At 48.0% G+C, this 13,310-nt stretch overlaps 1 protein-coding gene across 2 annotated transcripts; it reads right to left on the reverse strand.

Annotated features, from left to right (window-relative positions):
- Positions 1-485: 485 nt before the first annotated feature.
- Positions 486-11,119, reverse strand: Hinfp (histone H4 transcription factor). Of its 2 annotated transcripts, XM_006992772.4 has the most exons (10): positions 10,792-11,119; positions 7,520-7,700; positions 4,808-5,037; positions 4,453-4,564; positions 4,120-4,272; positions 3,592-3,669; positions 3,388-3,508; positions 3,169-3,307; positions 2,952-3,076; positions 486-1,913 (listed from the first exon to the last, which is right to left on the reverse strand). In XM_006992772.4, exons 2-10 carry the CDS (start codon positions 7,689-7,691, stop codon positions 1,502-1,504), a joined length of 1,542 nt encoding a protein of 513 aa, XP_006992834.2. In that variant the 5' UTR covers positions 7,692-7,700; positions 10,792-11,119; the 3' UTR covers positions 486-1,501. The 2 variants fall into 2 exon arrangements, with proteins under 2 accessions (XP_006992834.2, XP_042136689.1); XM_042280755.2 differs by lacking the exons at positions 4,453-4,564; positions 4,808-5,037; positions 7,520-7,700; positions 10,792-11,119 and adding an exon at positions 3,832-3,886 and having other exon boundaries at positions 4,120-4,188.
- Positions 11,120-13,310: the final 2,191 nt, after the last annotated feature.

Consider the following 13,310-nt stretch of genomic DNA (forward strand, 5'->3'; position numbering starts at 1 on the left):
CACATGCTTGCATACCATGTACCTGCAGACACAAACACATACTCACAATATACACTACTGTTTTTTGTTTGTTTTTTAAGACAGGGTTTCTCTGTGTAGCTCTGGCTATCCTGGAACTCACTCTGTAGACCAGGCTGGCTTTGAACTCAGAGATCCACCTCCCTCTGCCTGCTGAGATTAAATGAGTGTGCCATCATGCCCAGAAAATTCAAATTAAAATTAAAAAAAAAAAAAAAAGGTTCGTATTTTGAGGAGTTTCAACTTCTCTAAGACTCCAATGGCAGAGGTTGGAGATATGGCTAAGCTTATTGTTATTGCTCTTGCAAAGACTCGGATTCAGTTCCTAGCACCCACATGGTAGTTCACGGCTGTCTGTAACTTCAGTTCCAGAGGATCAGTCACCCTCTTTTGACCTCCATGGGCCAAGGATATACTTACACGCAGGCAAAACCCTTATAGACATAAAATAAAATTAAATGAACATATATAGGCAATATACATAAGAATTTTTTAATTCAATGAAAAATAGATCCACTCTCTAGGAAAATGTATTAGACACAATTTTCTAGCTTGATTCCTGGCCCTTGAATACTTGGCATTCTCTAGGTGACCTCCCAACCCACCTCTACAGATTCCTTTGCAGTCCCAGAACCCCAAGCTACCCTAGAGGCACAGAGTTCTAATTAGGACTGAGGAGTAATCCTGTCATTCATCTCCATTCTGTGACACTGCCAGTATTCACTCATGGACAAATACTTGAGGCCACCTTCCACAATGCTGGTAGATGCCCTGGAAGCAATGGACAGACTCCGCAATGGGTACATGACAGTTAAAGAAACCATCTTGGGCAATAAGGGGGCAAGCCTAATTATTCAGCTCCACTTCTAGACAGCTGTATCTCTGTTACCTAGCTAACTGCCACCAAACTTGAGAAATAAGTAACAACCCCAAGTGGTTTTTTTATTACCAAAAACAAAAAACAAACAAACAAACAAAAAAAAAAAACTGTCATACATATGCAGTGTCTCCAATCTTGTCCCTGAAGATAACCACAAGTGTCCCCAGAATGTAAAGGAAACCTTGAGAGAAATGGCACCTGTTCTCAATGCTTAACTTATAGTGAGAAAACGGCTCCCATAAGGAACTCATCATCCCTGGGCCACTGGACCCCTAAAGATAGGAATGGATGTGGACTAATTTTACTCACTGTCTAGCATGCCAAGGGAGTTTGCTTAAACCTGGTAACAGCTAACAACCCCTCTAATGAGAACAGACATGTAGGATTTCTTCAATGAGTCCAACTCCTCAGGTTCCCCACAAAGAACAGTAGGGGAGGGAATTACTCATAGAGTCTGTAGAAGACGCTGCCTGAGTCAGAGGGGACACACTGTTCTCAGCACCACTTTCAAAGGCATCCAAAAACAAAGGCTGCCCAGCAGGGGCACTGCTACCTGCCTGGCTCAAACTTCAGGATCTGGAGGAGTGGTCAGGCTCTCCAGCCTCATACCATCTGAACCTCTGGCTGCTCAGGTATTCCTTGAAGCTTTTCCATCTCTCTCAAGGGTAGTTCAGGGGCTGGCGGGGGCTCTCCTGGGGCTTCAGACAGCACATAGTAGACAATTTCTCGCTGGCCTTGGCTGTCTGTCTGATTGACCATATGGATGGCAGAGCTGGGGTTGTCCTGAGAAGCCGAGATGGCTGTCCCCTCATCCCTATCTCCCTCTTCCATGTCTTCCTCAGGTCCTGGTCCCCCTAGCACTGTTTCCAGAACAATGCCTTGCAGGCTGCTCTCATTCAGTGCCCCTCCTGGATCTGATCCCTCGTGGAGCTGCTGGAGAAGCTGCTGTGTCAGCTCCACGCTCTCATAGCGAACGAGCTGTAGCCGCATGTAGCCATCTTCATGCTCCTTGTACCTGGAGAAGGAGAAGGCAGCAGACCAGCAGAGGATGAAGAAACAGCCTGGAGACAGAGGGTGAAGACACAAGTATGCTAGCTGGAAGAAGTCTTAGGATTCTACGTGATAGAACTGAAGACGAAGAAAAGGTTTTTAATGGAATATGCAGAAGAAAGGGTCAGGAGAGGACTCAAAATGGAAAAATTAATGCAGAAGCCCAACCCAGTAGAGACTGATTGGCTGCAGAACTTTTGGAGTTACTTGTTGAATCTGAAACCAGGCTTCCATTAGAAAGGTCACAGCCTTGCATGGTGGCACATGCCTATAATCTCATTAGTGGCAGAGACAGGCGGATCTCTGTGAGTTCAAGGCCAGCCAGGGCTATGTGGAGATCCTGTCTCAAAAACAAACAAGAGCATGGTGGCGCACACCTTTAATCCCAGAACTCAGGAGGCAGAAACAGGCGGCTCTCAGTGAGTTCAAGGCCAACCTGATCTATAAAGAGAGTTCCAGAAGAAGAACAAAAAATAAATAAAATAAAATGAAACACAAAACCAATCTTTGCTCCACCACTTTTTGTTTTTGGTTTTTCGAGGCAGGGTTTCTCTGTGTAGTTTCTCTTTTGGAGCCTGTCCTGGAACTCACTCTGTAGACCAGGCTGGCCTTGAACTCACAAAGATCTGGCTGCCTCTGCCTCCGAGCTGGGATTAAAGGCGTGCGCCACCACTGCCTGGCCCTCCGCCACTATTTTCAAGGTTGAATCTAAACATAGAGGGTAGGCATCAAAGTACCATAAAATTCAATTTCTTCCCTGTTAAAAAGTCTGTCACATGGCTCAGAGTGAAATGCCTGCCATGCACGCCTGACAATCTGAGTTCAGTATCTGGAACCCTACTCTCCACAGGCTGTGTCCCAACCTCTAGGGGAGCACTGGCAGCCCCATACACACACACACACACACACACACACACACACACACACACACGCACACACACACACACACACACACACAAACCCAAGGAAAGCCTGTGGTCTGTGCGGAAAGATGCACACATACCGGAAACGAGGGTGTCCTGAGGGCCACTTGAACTGGTGCTTCTTGCGAAGGTGCACAGTGAGGTTGTTGCCACGCGTGAAGCACTTGTCACAGACATGACATTTGTACCTTGGCTCTGAGTCTCCCTGATGAGGACAGGAGAAGGCAGTGAGGTGGGCTCTTCACTCCCACTCCCGAGAGCCCTGGCCCCGCAGCCCGGTCGCCCCACAGCCCGCACCTCGTGCACTTTGCGGTGATGGGACTTGACTGAGCTGAGGGACCGGGCGCTGAAGCTGCAGTTCTCGAAGTCACACCTGTAGGCTGACTCCTTGCTGTGGGTGTCCAGGTGCTTCCGGAGGTCAATCAGATTCTTGCAGCTGCCAGGAGAAGTCAGGGGGGTGGAAGAGCACAGGGAACCCCGAAACTGGAGCCCATTTTGACCCCCGGGTCTCCTTACCTGTAGTCACAACAATCACATTTAAAGGGCCGGTCGTCACTGTGTCGAAAGCGCATGTGATTTCGGAGGGAGGAAGGCAGCGGGCAGGTCATGTCACACAAAGGGCATTTATAGTGATTCACTGAGGAGCAGAGAAGAAGCTATGATCTGTGGACTCAGAGGACCCGGACGAGAGGGCAGGGAGGCTGGGTGCCGGCCACTCACCATGATTCCGCATGTGGTCCCGCAACAGCCTCTCTGTGGCAAATCTCTTGGAACAGTGAGAGCACTGGAACCGCTGCTCTGGGGGGAGGGCAGAACAAAGGGCGACTGAAGACAACAGCGGAGGGCAGAGGAGAGGGGACCATCCCAGACAGAGGGGCCCAACCACCCAAGGGGCAAAGGGAAGCTACGGACGGGATATGGAGTCCAGACCTGAGTTAGAAGCCCAGCTTTACCACTTACTAGCTGTGTGATCTCAGGTAAGTGACTTAACCTCTCTGAGCCTCAGTTTCCTCATCTGTAAAAGGGGAATAAGAAGCCTGCCTCATGGGGCTGTTGTGAGGATTCCTGAGATGACTGATACCACAAACAGTGAGTGCTAACAATGTCTCAGGGAAGTCTCGGAGGTGCCTGATCCCAAAGGAGGAGAGCCAGGGTACGCGTCTCCTCAGCAGCCTCCTCCCCTGTGAACACACTCCTTCCCTTTAAGTGGAATAGCCCACACTCTCCCTCTTCTTTCCAACTGCTTACGGTCCAGGGAGGTCTGGCGCCGGATGTGATCTAAGAACTTGGTGTTGTTGGCAAACATCCCCCCGCAGGTGGGGCAGGCCACCACCTTCTCCTGGGTGTGGCTGCGGAGGTGTTCTCGGAGCTTACACCGGTCCTTGAAGGTACAGGTACAGCCTGGGAAGGAAGACCTGATCGTGTCCCATCCCTAAAGCCCCTTCCCCAACTCGGCTCTGGTACCATGTTCTCCGGCCAGCAGCCTGCTTTGATGGCAGGACTGGTCCCATCCCTGGCTCCTCTAGACCCGCAACCCCCCCAGAGTGTCAACCAGAGGCCAGAGCAGACGGGTGGTCCTACCTCTCCAGCCACACAGCACCACATGGTTGTCCTTGCTGATGGCTTGGTATTCACAGCACAGGCTGTGCGCATCCACATGCCGATAGAACCACTCAGGATTGTCGAAGGTACTCTGTGCCAGGGCAACTTGGGGTGAGGACTCAAGTGGTCAGAGGGACTCTCACCCATATCAAGAGGGGGCTTCTTGCTCTCTCCCTAATTAACTTGTGGGAACGGGAAAGTTTTAAGATAAAGGAGTCACACAAGAATAGAGGGGAGGTACTAGCAGGAGTCTCAGAACTATAAGGCACCCCGGAAAGGTCTTGAGTCCAGATCCCCAGCTTCCTTCCACCCGTTTCTGGCACTCTCTGCTGACCTCACAATGTTCCCACAGACACAGGAAATGGTCGGGGATGTCAGGGATGACGTTCCGGCTCTGGAAGTCCAGGATGCAGGGGCTGAGGTCAGCTTGGCTCTGCAAGGCCTGCAGCCCCCACTGTTTCAGCTTGGTGTGGTAGCAGTGGAAGTAGACGTGGCGGATGAGGTCGGCAGAGCTGTCCAGAGAGCAGAAGCCACACTCCTGCCACAAGCAGGAGAACTCTTCCTCTGCAGAAAAGGGTTAGAAGGGATGGTCTCATGCTTCCCAAGGCTCAGCTTACTTCCCATCCCAGACACTAAGCAGCACTCCGACCAAGTCACCAGTTCACTCAGTATGTAACTGTGCTAACGATTTTCAACTGCATCAGGTATCCTGGGGTCCCAGTCCTTCTCCACACATGGCTTTCAGTCGGAGAAGATTAAGTAAACACATCTACAAAACTCTAACTAGTGGCAACCAACATGGGGTAAGGTATGTGGCAGCAGACAAGTTACAGACTAGGTGTGCTGGCTCTGATCTAGAAAGCCAGTACTCAAGAGCGTTAGGCGGGCAAACTGCCATGATTTCGAGGCCAACCAGGGCTAGAGAGTAAGACCCTACCACAAACCATTAAATAGAAGTAGCAGTGCTGACCGAGGTAGAAAGAGTCCTGCATTAAGAGTGACTGTGAGAGAGGAGTAGTCTGGGCTGAGATTAAGAGTGTGTGTGTGTGTGTGTGTGTGTGTACAAGACCGAGGGAGTCAGAGAGCCAGAAGAACAAGTTAGGGTATCCCTTAGCAAGTATAGAGCCTCTGCCCAGTTTCTCCTGGCCCCTGAGGAAGACAGGGCCTCCCAACACAGGTTTTCCAGTTCTCTTTTACCTGCTAATCTGCTTATTTCCAGACAGGCCATTATTTAGTTCAACCCACTTCCTATGACTCCAGCACCTCTAAGCACCACATTTTCAATGTTTGACAGGAATTTGCTTACTTTGAAAAGCTTTACCTTTTCAAAATAAGTAAAACCATTCCTTAATTTCACTTTTGTGTATTATTTGACTTTGGAAACAGGTCTGGTATATAACTATGGCAATCCCAGAATCTCAGCAGGATCAGGACTTCCTGATAAATAACAAGTTTCAGGTCAGTCAGGGCTACATGAGATTCTATCAAAGAGAAGGAAAAAAGAGTCACCAGAATGAGAGGAGCTTCTCGGAGCACACTGAACAAAGCCGCTCAACCAGTCGCTCAGCCATGGTGTGCAGTTACGATACAAATGGGCTCCAGACCCTGTGTGGTGGCTCATGTTAGCAACCCCAGCATTTGGGAGGACTTCGGGGGGCAGGAAGCTAGTCTGGATTACTGAGAGCTGTCTCAGACGTAAACAGGGAAGGAGATGGCTCAAATGTTAACAGTACTTGGTGCTCCTGCAGAGGACCTGCTTTTGGTTCCCACATGATGGCTTACAACCATAACTCCAGTTCAAGGGAATTCAACATCCTCTTCTACCTCTGCAGGCACCAGGCATACTCATGGTACACATACACACATGAGGGCAAAACATTTAGACACCTAAAACAAAATAAATCTAAACAAAAAATATAAGTAATTAAGTTAATAAAAAGGGAAAAGCAGACAGTAGTGGCCCATGCCTTTAATCTCAGCACTTGAGAGGCAGATCTCTATGAGTTAGAGGCTAGCTTGATCTATAGAGCAAGGTCCAGAACAGCTGAGGCTACCCAGAGAAAGCCTGTCTCAAAAACACCCACACCCACAAAAAAAAAAAAAAAAAAAAAAAAAAAAAAGAAGGAAGGAAGGAAGGTAGGTTGGGAAAAAAGGGGAGGTTGGGCATGGTGACACACACCTTTATCCCAGTACTTGGGAGGCACAGGCAGCGGGACACCTTTAATTTCAACACTAAGATCTCTATGAATTCAAAGCAAGCATGGTCTATATAGTGAATTTCACACCAGCCAAGAATCCAGGGAGTCCCTATCTCAAATAAATGGGGGAAGGAGCAGCAAAATGTCTCAGCAGGTAAAGACACTTACGGCCAAGCCTAATAATCTGAGTTTGATTCTCAGAACCCACATGGTGGGAAAAAAGGATGGACTCCTACAAGCTGTCCTCTGACCTCTACACACATGCCATGGTGTGCTCACATATTACACACACATACAAAATAAACAAATAAATGTCCCCCCCAAAAATGTTTAAGGGACAAGGTCCAGCAAGCCGGGCAGTGTTAGTACACATCTTTAATTCCAGCACTCAGGAGGTGGAGGCAGGTGGATCTCTGTGAGTTCGAGGCCAGCCTGGTCTACAAAGTGAGTTCCAAGACAGGCACCAAAACTACACAGAGAAACCCTGTCTCAACGCCGCCTCCCCCACCAAAGATGTTTAGCAGGTAAAGGAGCTAGTGTCAAGCCTGATGACATGGGACCTACAATAGTGGGAGGAAGAACTGACTCCTACAAGTTTTCCTATGATCCCCAAACTTGAGCCATGGCATGCATGTGCCCACACACACATATACACACAAAATCACATATTGCTTCTAATGGTAAACATTCTTTACATCCTGGTTGACTGAATTCTCTAGAAATGACTTGACAATGTTTTATGAATGAAGAAGAAAGCATAATTAAGAATATAAACCTGTTTCCCCAGCTGCCCTCTTTTTCTCGGAGTCGTAATTTCCACCTGAGCTTGAGCTTTCCTGTTCCCTTACCTAGTGGGTCCTCTTCTTCTTCTTCCTCCTTGGAGCCACGCATGTGCTGCTGCAGATGCTCAGTGACATGCTCAAAGAACTCCTCCATGGCCGAACACACAAAGGAGCAGGACCCCCATTCACACTGGAGCCCCAGGTTCTCCTTCCGGGGAACTTTTCCAGGAGGCGACATGGCTTTTATCTTAGAGGAAGGAGAAGAAATTCAGAGCTGTAAGATTGTGCTCCAGTACTGCTAGAGGCAAAGAATGGACGGGCAGCCTGCTGAGAGCCAGCGGGTATTATTCAGTATCCTGTGCATTTTTCAGTAAGAATGGACCAGCAGTTTCTCAAGCCCTGGAGGCTATCTGGTTTCCTGGGAAGAGACAATACTGACCACGTGCCAAACACTAAGCTAAACACTTTAACAGACATTTTCTCAAATAGCTGCAGAGCATATTCCCAATGCTCAATTTCAAAGAGGTCTACCACCTACAGGCTGTGAGGTCTTGGCAAAAATAGGGATAACAAAACTTATTGTTCTGAACTTCACACTTACTATATGTCAAATACAATATTATTTTGTTAGGCCTGGAGAGATGGCTCACAAAAAAAAAAAAAAAAAAAAAAAAAAAAGAAAGAAAGAAAGAAAGAGAGGGAGAGAGGGAGAGAGAGAGAGAGAGAGATGGCTCACAGTTAAGGGCCTGACTACTCTTTCAGAGGACCTGGGTCAGATTCGTAGCACCCTGTGGCTGCTCACAACCATCTGTACCTCTAGTTCCAGGGATGCAGCACCCTCCTCTGTCCTCTTATGGCATTGCTGGATGTGATTAAGACATCCATGCAGGCATAACACCTATACACATTAAAGTAAAAATAAATCTCAAGGGTCTGGAGAGATGGCTCAGTGGTTAAGAATACTGGCTGCTCTTCCAGAGGACCCAGGATCAGTTCCCAGCATCTGCATGGCTGCTCACAGCTGTCCAAAACTCCAGTTCCAGGAGATACAACACCCTCACACAAACATACATGCATCATTGCATATGAAATAAAAATAAACAAGTTTAAAAAACCCACTATTTTGTTGTTGTTTTGGGGTATTTTTGGTACTGAGGAGTGAACCTAAGACCTTATACATAGTATTTTGGGACAGGGTCTCCCTAAGTGGCCCAAGCTGGCTTTAAACTCTGTAGCCTAATGTATTGCAATCCTTCTGCCTCAGACTCCCAAGTAGCTGGGATTATAGGTTTGTCCCATCAGACCTAGCCATAGTAAGTACTAAGTACTAAGCATGTATGTGTGGGCAACCTGTATTGTTCCTCAAGAATCAACCATCTGAGAGTTTTGTTTGTTTGCTTTTAATGTAAGGTTTCTTACTGGCCTGGAGCTCACCAAGTAGGCTAAACTGGCTGACCAGTGAGCTCCAAGGATCCTCCTGTCTCTATTTCCCAGAGATAGGATTACAGGTAAATACTGACCTTTTTACAAGATAGGGTCTCAATCTTGTACCTCTGGCTGTCTTGAAACTCACTCTGTAGATGAGGCTGGCCTTGATCTACCTGCCTGTGTCCTGAATACTGGGATTAAATGCCTGTGTCACCACTACCAGCTACTGAACTTTTTTTAACGTGGACTCTGGAGATCAAGCCTGGGCCTCCTGATGTTTGTGAAACAAGCACTTTACTGCTGACCTCGCCAGTCTCATTAAGCATTTTATTTGCATCATGTAATTGGTGACACTACCCTATGAGGCAGGCACTATCGGGAACCTAATGGATAACCTGAAGCTGACAAAGATGAACTAGTTTATCCAAGGCCATCTAATGATGGTAGGTCAGGTTAGGCTGAGCCCAAGGTTCATATTCTTATTCCATATAGCCTCCATATGATCCAGAAGCTTGCTTGCTTTCTTTCTTTTCCCCTGAGACGGGGTTTCTCTGTGTAGTTTTGGTGCCTGTCCTGGATCTCACTGTAGACCAGGCTGGCCTCAAACTCATAGAGATCTGACTGCCTCTGCCTCCCAAGTGCTGGGATTAAAGGTGTGCGCCACCACTGCCCAGCAATCCAGAAGCTTTTCCTTACTAGATTATATCATTCAATCTCTCACCAGACTTTCAATGCCAGACAACCTGTCTTTGCTTTGCCTACCCCATGCTTGACCCCACCACTCCTTTAAAGTTAAGATGAAAATTCCACTTGAATGTAGGAACCCTATCTGGTTATGTTCTGTCTTCAGCGTCTACCTTTGTTAACTATTCTTCATATAATAAATATTTGTTAAAGAAAGATGAAAACAAAGTTAAAGGTTCATGCCAAATTCCTGGGAGGGATGTTAAAAGGGCCGATCTGCGGAACAGTGAGATGGCTCAGTGGAGCCGGGTGGTGGTGGCGGTGGCGGCAGAGGCAGTTGGATCTCTGTGAGTTCGAGGCCAGCCTGGTCTACAGAGCGAGTTCCAGGACAGCCAGGACTACACAGAGAAATCCTGTCTCAAAAAAGAGAGAGATGGGGGAGCGGGGTGTGGCTCAGTGGGAAAAAAAAGAAAACAAAAATGCATGTTATACTAGCCTGACAACCTGGGTCTGACCCCAGGAGCCCACATAAAAGTGGAAGAATCCACTCCACAAAGTTGTACTCTACCCTCCACATACATACCGCACACCCTGACATGTGTGTGCCCTGCCATCACACACACACACACACACACACACACACACACACACACACACACTTTCTTTAAAGAGAGAGGTAGGGTTTGGGGTGGTGGTGCTGGCCTTTGAGGGTTTCGGGCCGGTCAGAGCTACAAAGACGGTCTCAAAAAAGAAAGCTACCATGTACTACACATTACGTATGTGGGTATGTCTATGCGGAGAAAGGACCAGGCAAATGGATGGAGAAGGAAAATGGAACCAAACTCCTTAGTTTTGTGATCTTAAAGCACTTAGCCATGGAAGCCTAACACACTACTAGTGCTCAATAAGGGTTAGCTATAGGTACCCTTGTTTCTGAGCTGGTTTGGGGGTGGGGGTAGGAGGTGGCACCCAACCCACAGGATCCCTAACGTTTCTAACATTTCGTCAGTAGTCACAGTAAGAAACCATCCCCTCAACAAGAGAGTACACAGTGTCGCTCGGCATCAATGAACTCTGAGCGGTAATCCAGAAAAAGAAAGGCCCGGGTCCTAAGCAAGGACGCACAGACAGGATCTGACGGCTGAACACCGAACCAAAACAAAGCGTGCGACCAGGGCGATCGGGACCCAAAAAGGACCGCAGGCAGGCCCCCAGGGAAAGCTTACCTAGGCGGTGAGGCCCGAGCCAAGCTTCAGAGGATGGCTAGAACTCCGAGGAGGAAGGAGACCGCCCCGGAGCGCCCAGCCTGGAGGGCTTCCCGGAATCAGCGGCGTCAAGCGTGGCGCTGACCCAGTCCAGCCGCAGCGACCCCTAGACCGAGAGCGCGGAGGCTAAGGGCCGGCTCGGACGCCTTCCCACGCCGCTCCAGGAAGCCCGGCCTGCCGCAGACTCCAGAGAGAGGCCCGAGCCGCCGAGCCACCAAAGCTGCGGGACCCACTCACCGGCGGGCGCCACCGGCGCCCCACCCACCTCACACCATATACCCGGAGGCGTTTGAAAGACAGCCAGCGACAGCCAATCGCCGCTGGCGAGTCGGCCAACAGCCAATCAGCGCCGCGTCTGGCGGAACCCGTGCGCACCAAAACACGGAAGAGGCGGGAACGGTATGGGAGAGGGCTCCGCGTTACGAGGGGTCGAGCGAGGGACGACCGGATGTGGAAAAAGTTGGCGTCACCCGCAAAGGAGGTTGGGGGGCGGCTGGTGCAGGTTGTGAGCAGGCGGGAAGCTTTGAGACTTGAATGCCCTCTACTGCGCCGACTCCGCCCCACCACACAGTGGGCGTGCGCCTGGATTGGGCTGGCTGGGCTGTCTTCTTCCTCGCTGCTTCTGTACCTGAAGTTAGCTGGCTGGGTGGTGAATTTACACTGGAGCCCGAGATTCATTGATTTTCTTGGTCTCCTCTGTTCTGTGTACCCCAGGCTGACGTTGAACTCACGGAGATCCTCCTGTAATTGCCCTCCAAGCGTGGGTATTAAAGGCATAAGGCACCACGTTTGCCCAGTGACTTTAACCTTTGGATCTGTCTGCTCTACCACCGCGTTATAGACTTGGCCAACTCACCACATTTATGTGGTGCTGGCGGATTCAGTCAAGGACTTGTGCTTGCTAGACAAGCGCTCTACTACCAGCCACACACCTAACCCTGGATTCTTCCTTAAACACATGACCACCCATATTCAATTATCTTCACTCACATTCTAGTTCCATGAACGACTCCCATCTCAGATTTCCACTCATTTAATATGTCCCACTGGGTTTCCCTACAAGGCATCCTCCACAGAGCTCAGCAAGGTGATCTTTAACAAAACCAGATCTGGTCAAGTCACCACCCTGTGAAAATATTCAAAGGCATCTGCTGCCTTCAGTACAACCGCCCCAAACCAAATCTACAACAAATCTTCGACCTCATCTCAGCCACGGATTTCAGTTTCCCTTCCACACGGTAGCTTCTTTGACTTCTGAGGGTTTGCACTTGCTTTTCCCTAAATGAAAGTCTTCCCTTCTCCTTCCCCTTCCAGTTAGGTGACTGACTTTCCTGCCCATTCTTGTGTTTTCAGTGGTGATAGTTCCTTCTCCAAGAACTGACTCTCTTTGTTATGGTATATTTGTGTGTTTATATTTGGTTGTGTCTTTATTATGGTTATTATATTTGTGTGTTTACTACTCTGCTTTTTTATACAATGAGGAAGAACACTTGTGTGTATTTCTTTACTTTTATAAGCCAGTCACAGTCACATAGTCCAGTGAGGGAAACTCAGTAAGTAAGTATTGAAAACTGCCGGGATGGGTGTGGTGCTGCATATCTTTAGTCCCAGCACTCTGGAGGCAGCAGCAGGTGGACCTCTGAGTTTGAGCAAGTTATAGAGCAAATTACTAGAACAGCCAGGGCTACACGGAGAAACCCGATTTCAAAAAAAAAAAAAAAAATTTTAATTAAACTTCTTTCTTTCTTTCTTTCTTTCTTTCTTTCTTTCTTTCTTTATTTATTTATTTATTTATTGAGACAGGATCTCTCTATTATGTAGTCCTGGCTGTCCTGAAATTCATTATATAGACCAGTCTGGCCTTGAACTCATGGAGATCCACCTGCCTCTGCCTCCTGAGTGCTGGTATAAATGTGTGTACCACTTCACCTGGCTCAAGACATTTGTTAAATAATATCTTAGTAATAATATACATTAGGATTGATATTTTATTGCATTACTATGTCTATCTCTTCTGAAAACAAATCTATATAATTTATGTAATCAGGAAACACATTAACGAGAGGGGGGGGAGTCGGGGGAGGGGGAAAGGAGCAGCACAGGGAGGGAAGATCTTTATTAGTTCAAGGCCAACCTGGTCTACATAGTGAGTTCCAGGCCAGCCAGGGTTTCACAGTGAGACTTCACCTCAGAAAACAAAAACAAAACAAAACCAGCCACCACATTAAGCTTGGTGTGTAACATTTACACACCTGAATTCCAGTGCTGAGGTAGTACAGTCAGGAAGATCATAAATTTGAGATCAGTTGAGGGGATGGGGTACTATATAGTTAAGTTACAAGACAGCCTAGCCTGAGCTATGAGACACTTTCTCAAAAAAAATTTTTTTTTAATGTCCCACATAAATAAAAGTTGAAAGACAACATAAAAATTGGTCAGTTTGAGCTAGGTATCTCAAGGCCTGTAATCCTAGGTCTTCT

Source organism: Peromyscus maniculatus, chromosome 7 (assembly GCF_049852395.1).
Source record: "Peromyscus maniculatus bairdii isolate BWxNUB_F1_BW_parent chromosome 7, HU_Pman_BW_mat_3.1, whole genome shotgun sequence".
NCBI classification, from domain to species: Eukaryota; Metazoa; Chordata; class Mammalia; order Rodentia; family Cricetidae; genus Peromyscus; species Peromyscus maniculatus.

Coding starts and splice junctions, on each gene's coding strand:
- Hinfp (XM_006992772.4), bottom strand. CDS start 7,691: ATGTCGCCTCCTGGAAAAGTTCCCCGGAAGGAGAACCTGGGGCTCCAG. Junction 3,077..3,168: donor ATCACCGCAAAGTGCACGAG/GTGCGGGCTGTG, acceptor TGTCCTCATCAG/GGAGACTCAGAGCCAAGGTA. Junction 1,914..2,951: donor TCAGGACACCCTCGTTTCCG/GTATGTGTGCAT, acceptor CTCCTTCTCCAG/GTACAAGGAGCATGAAGATG.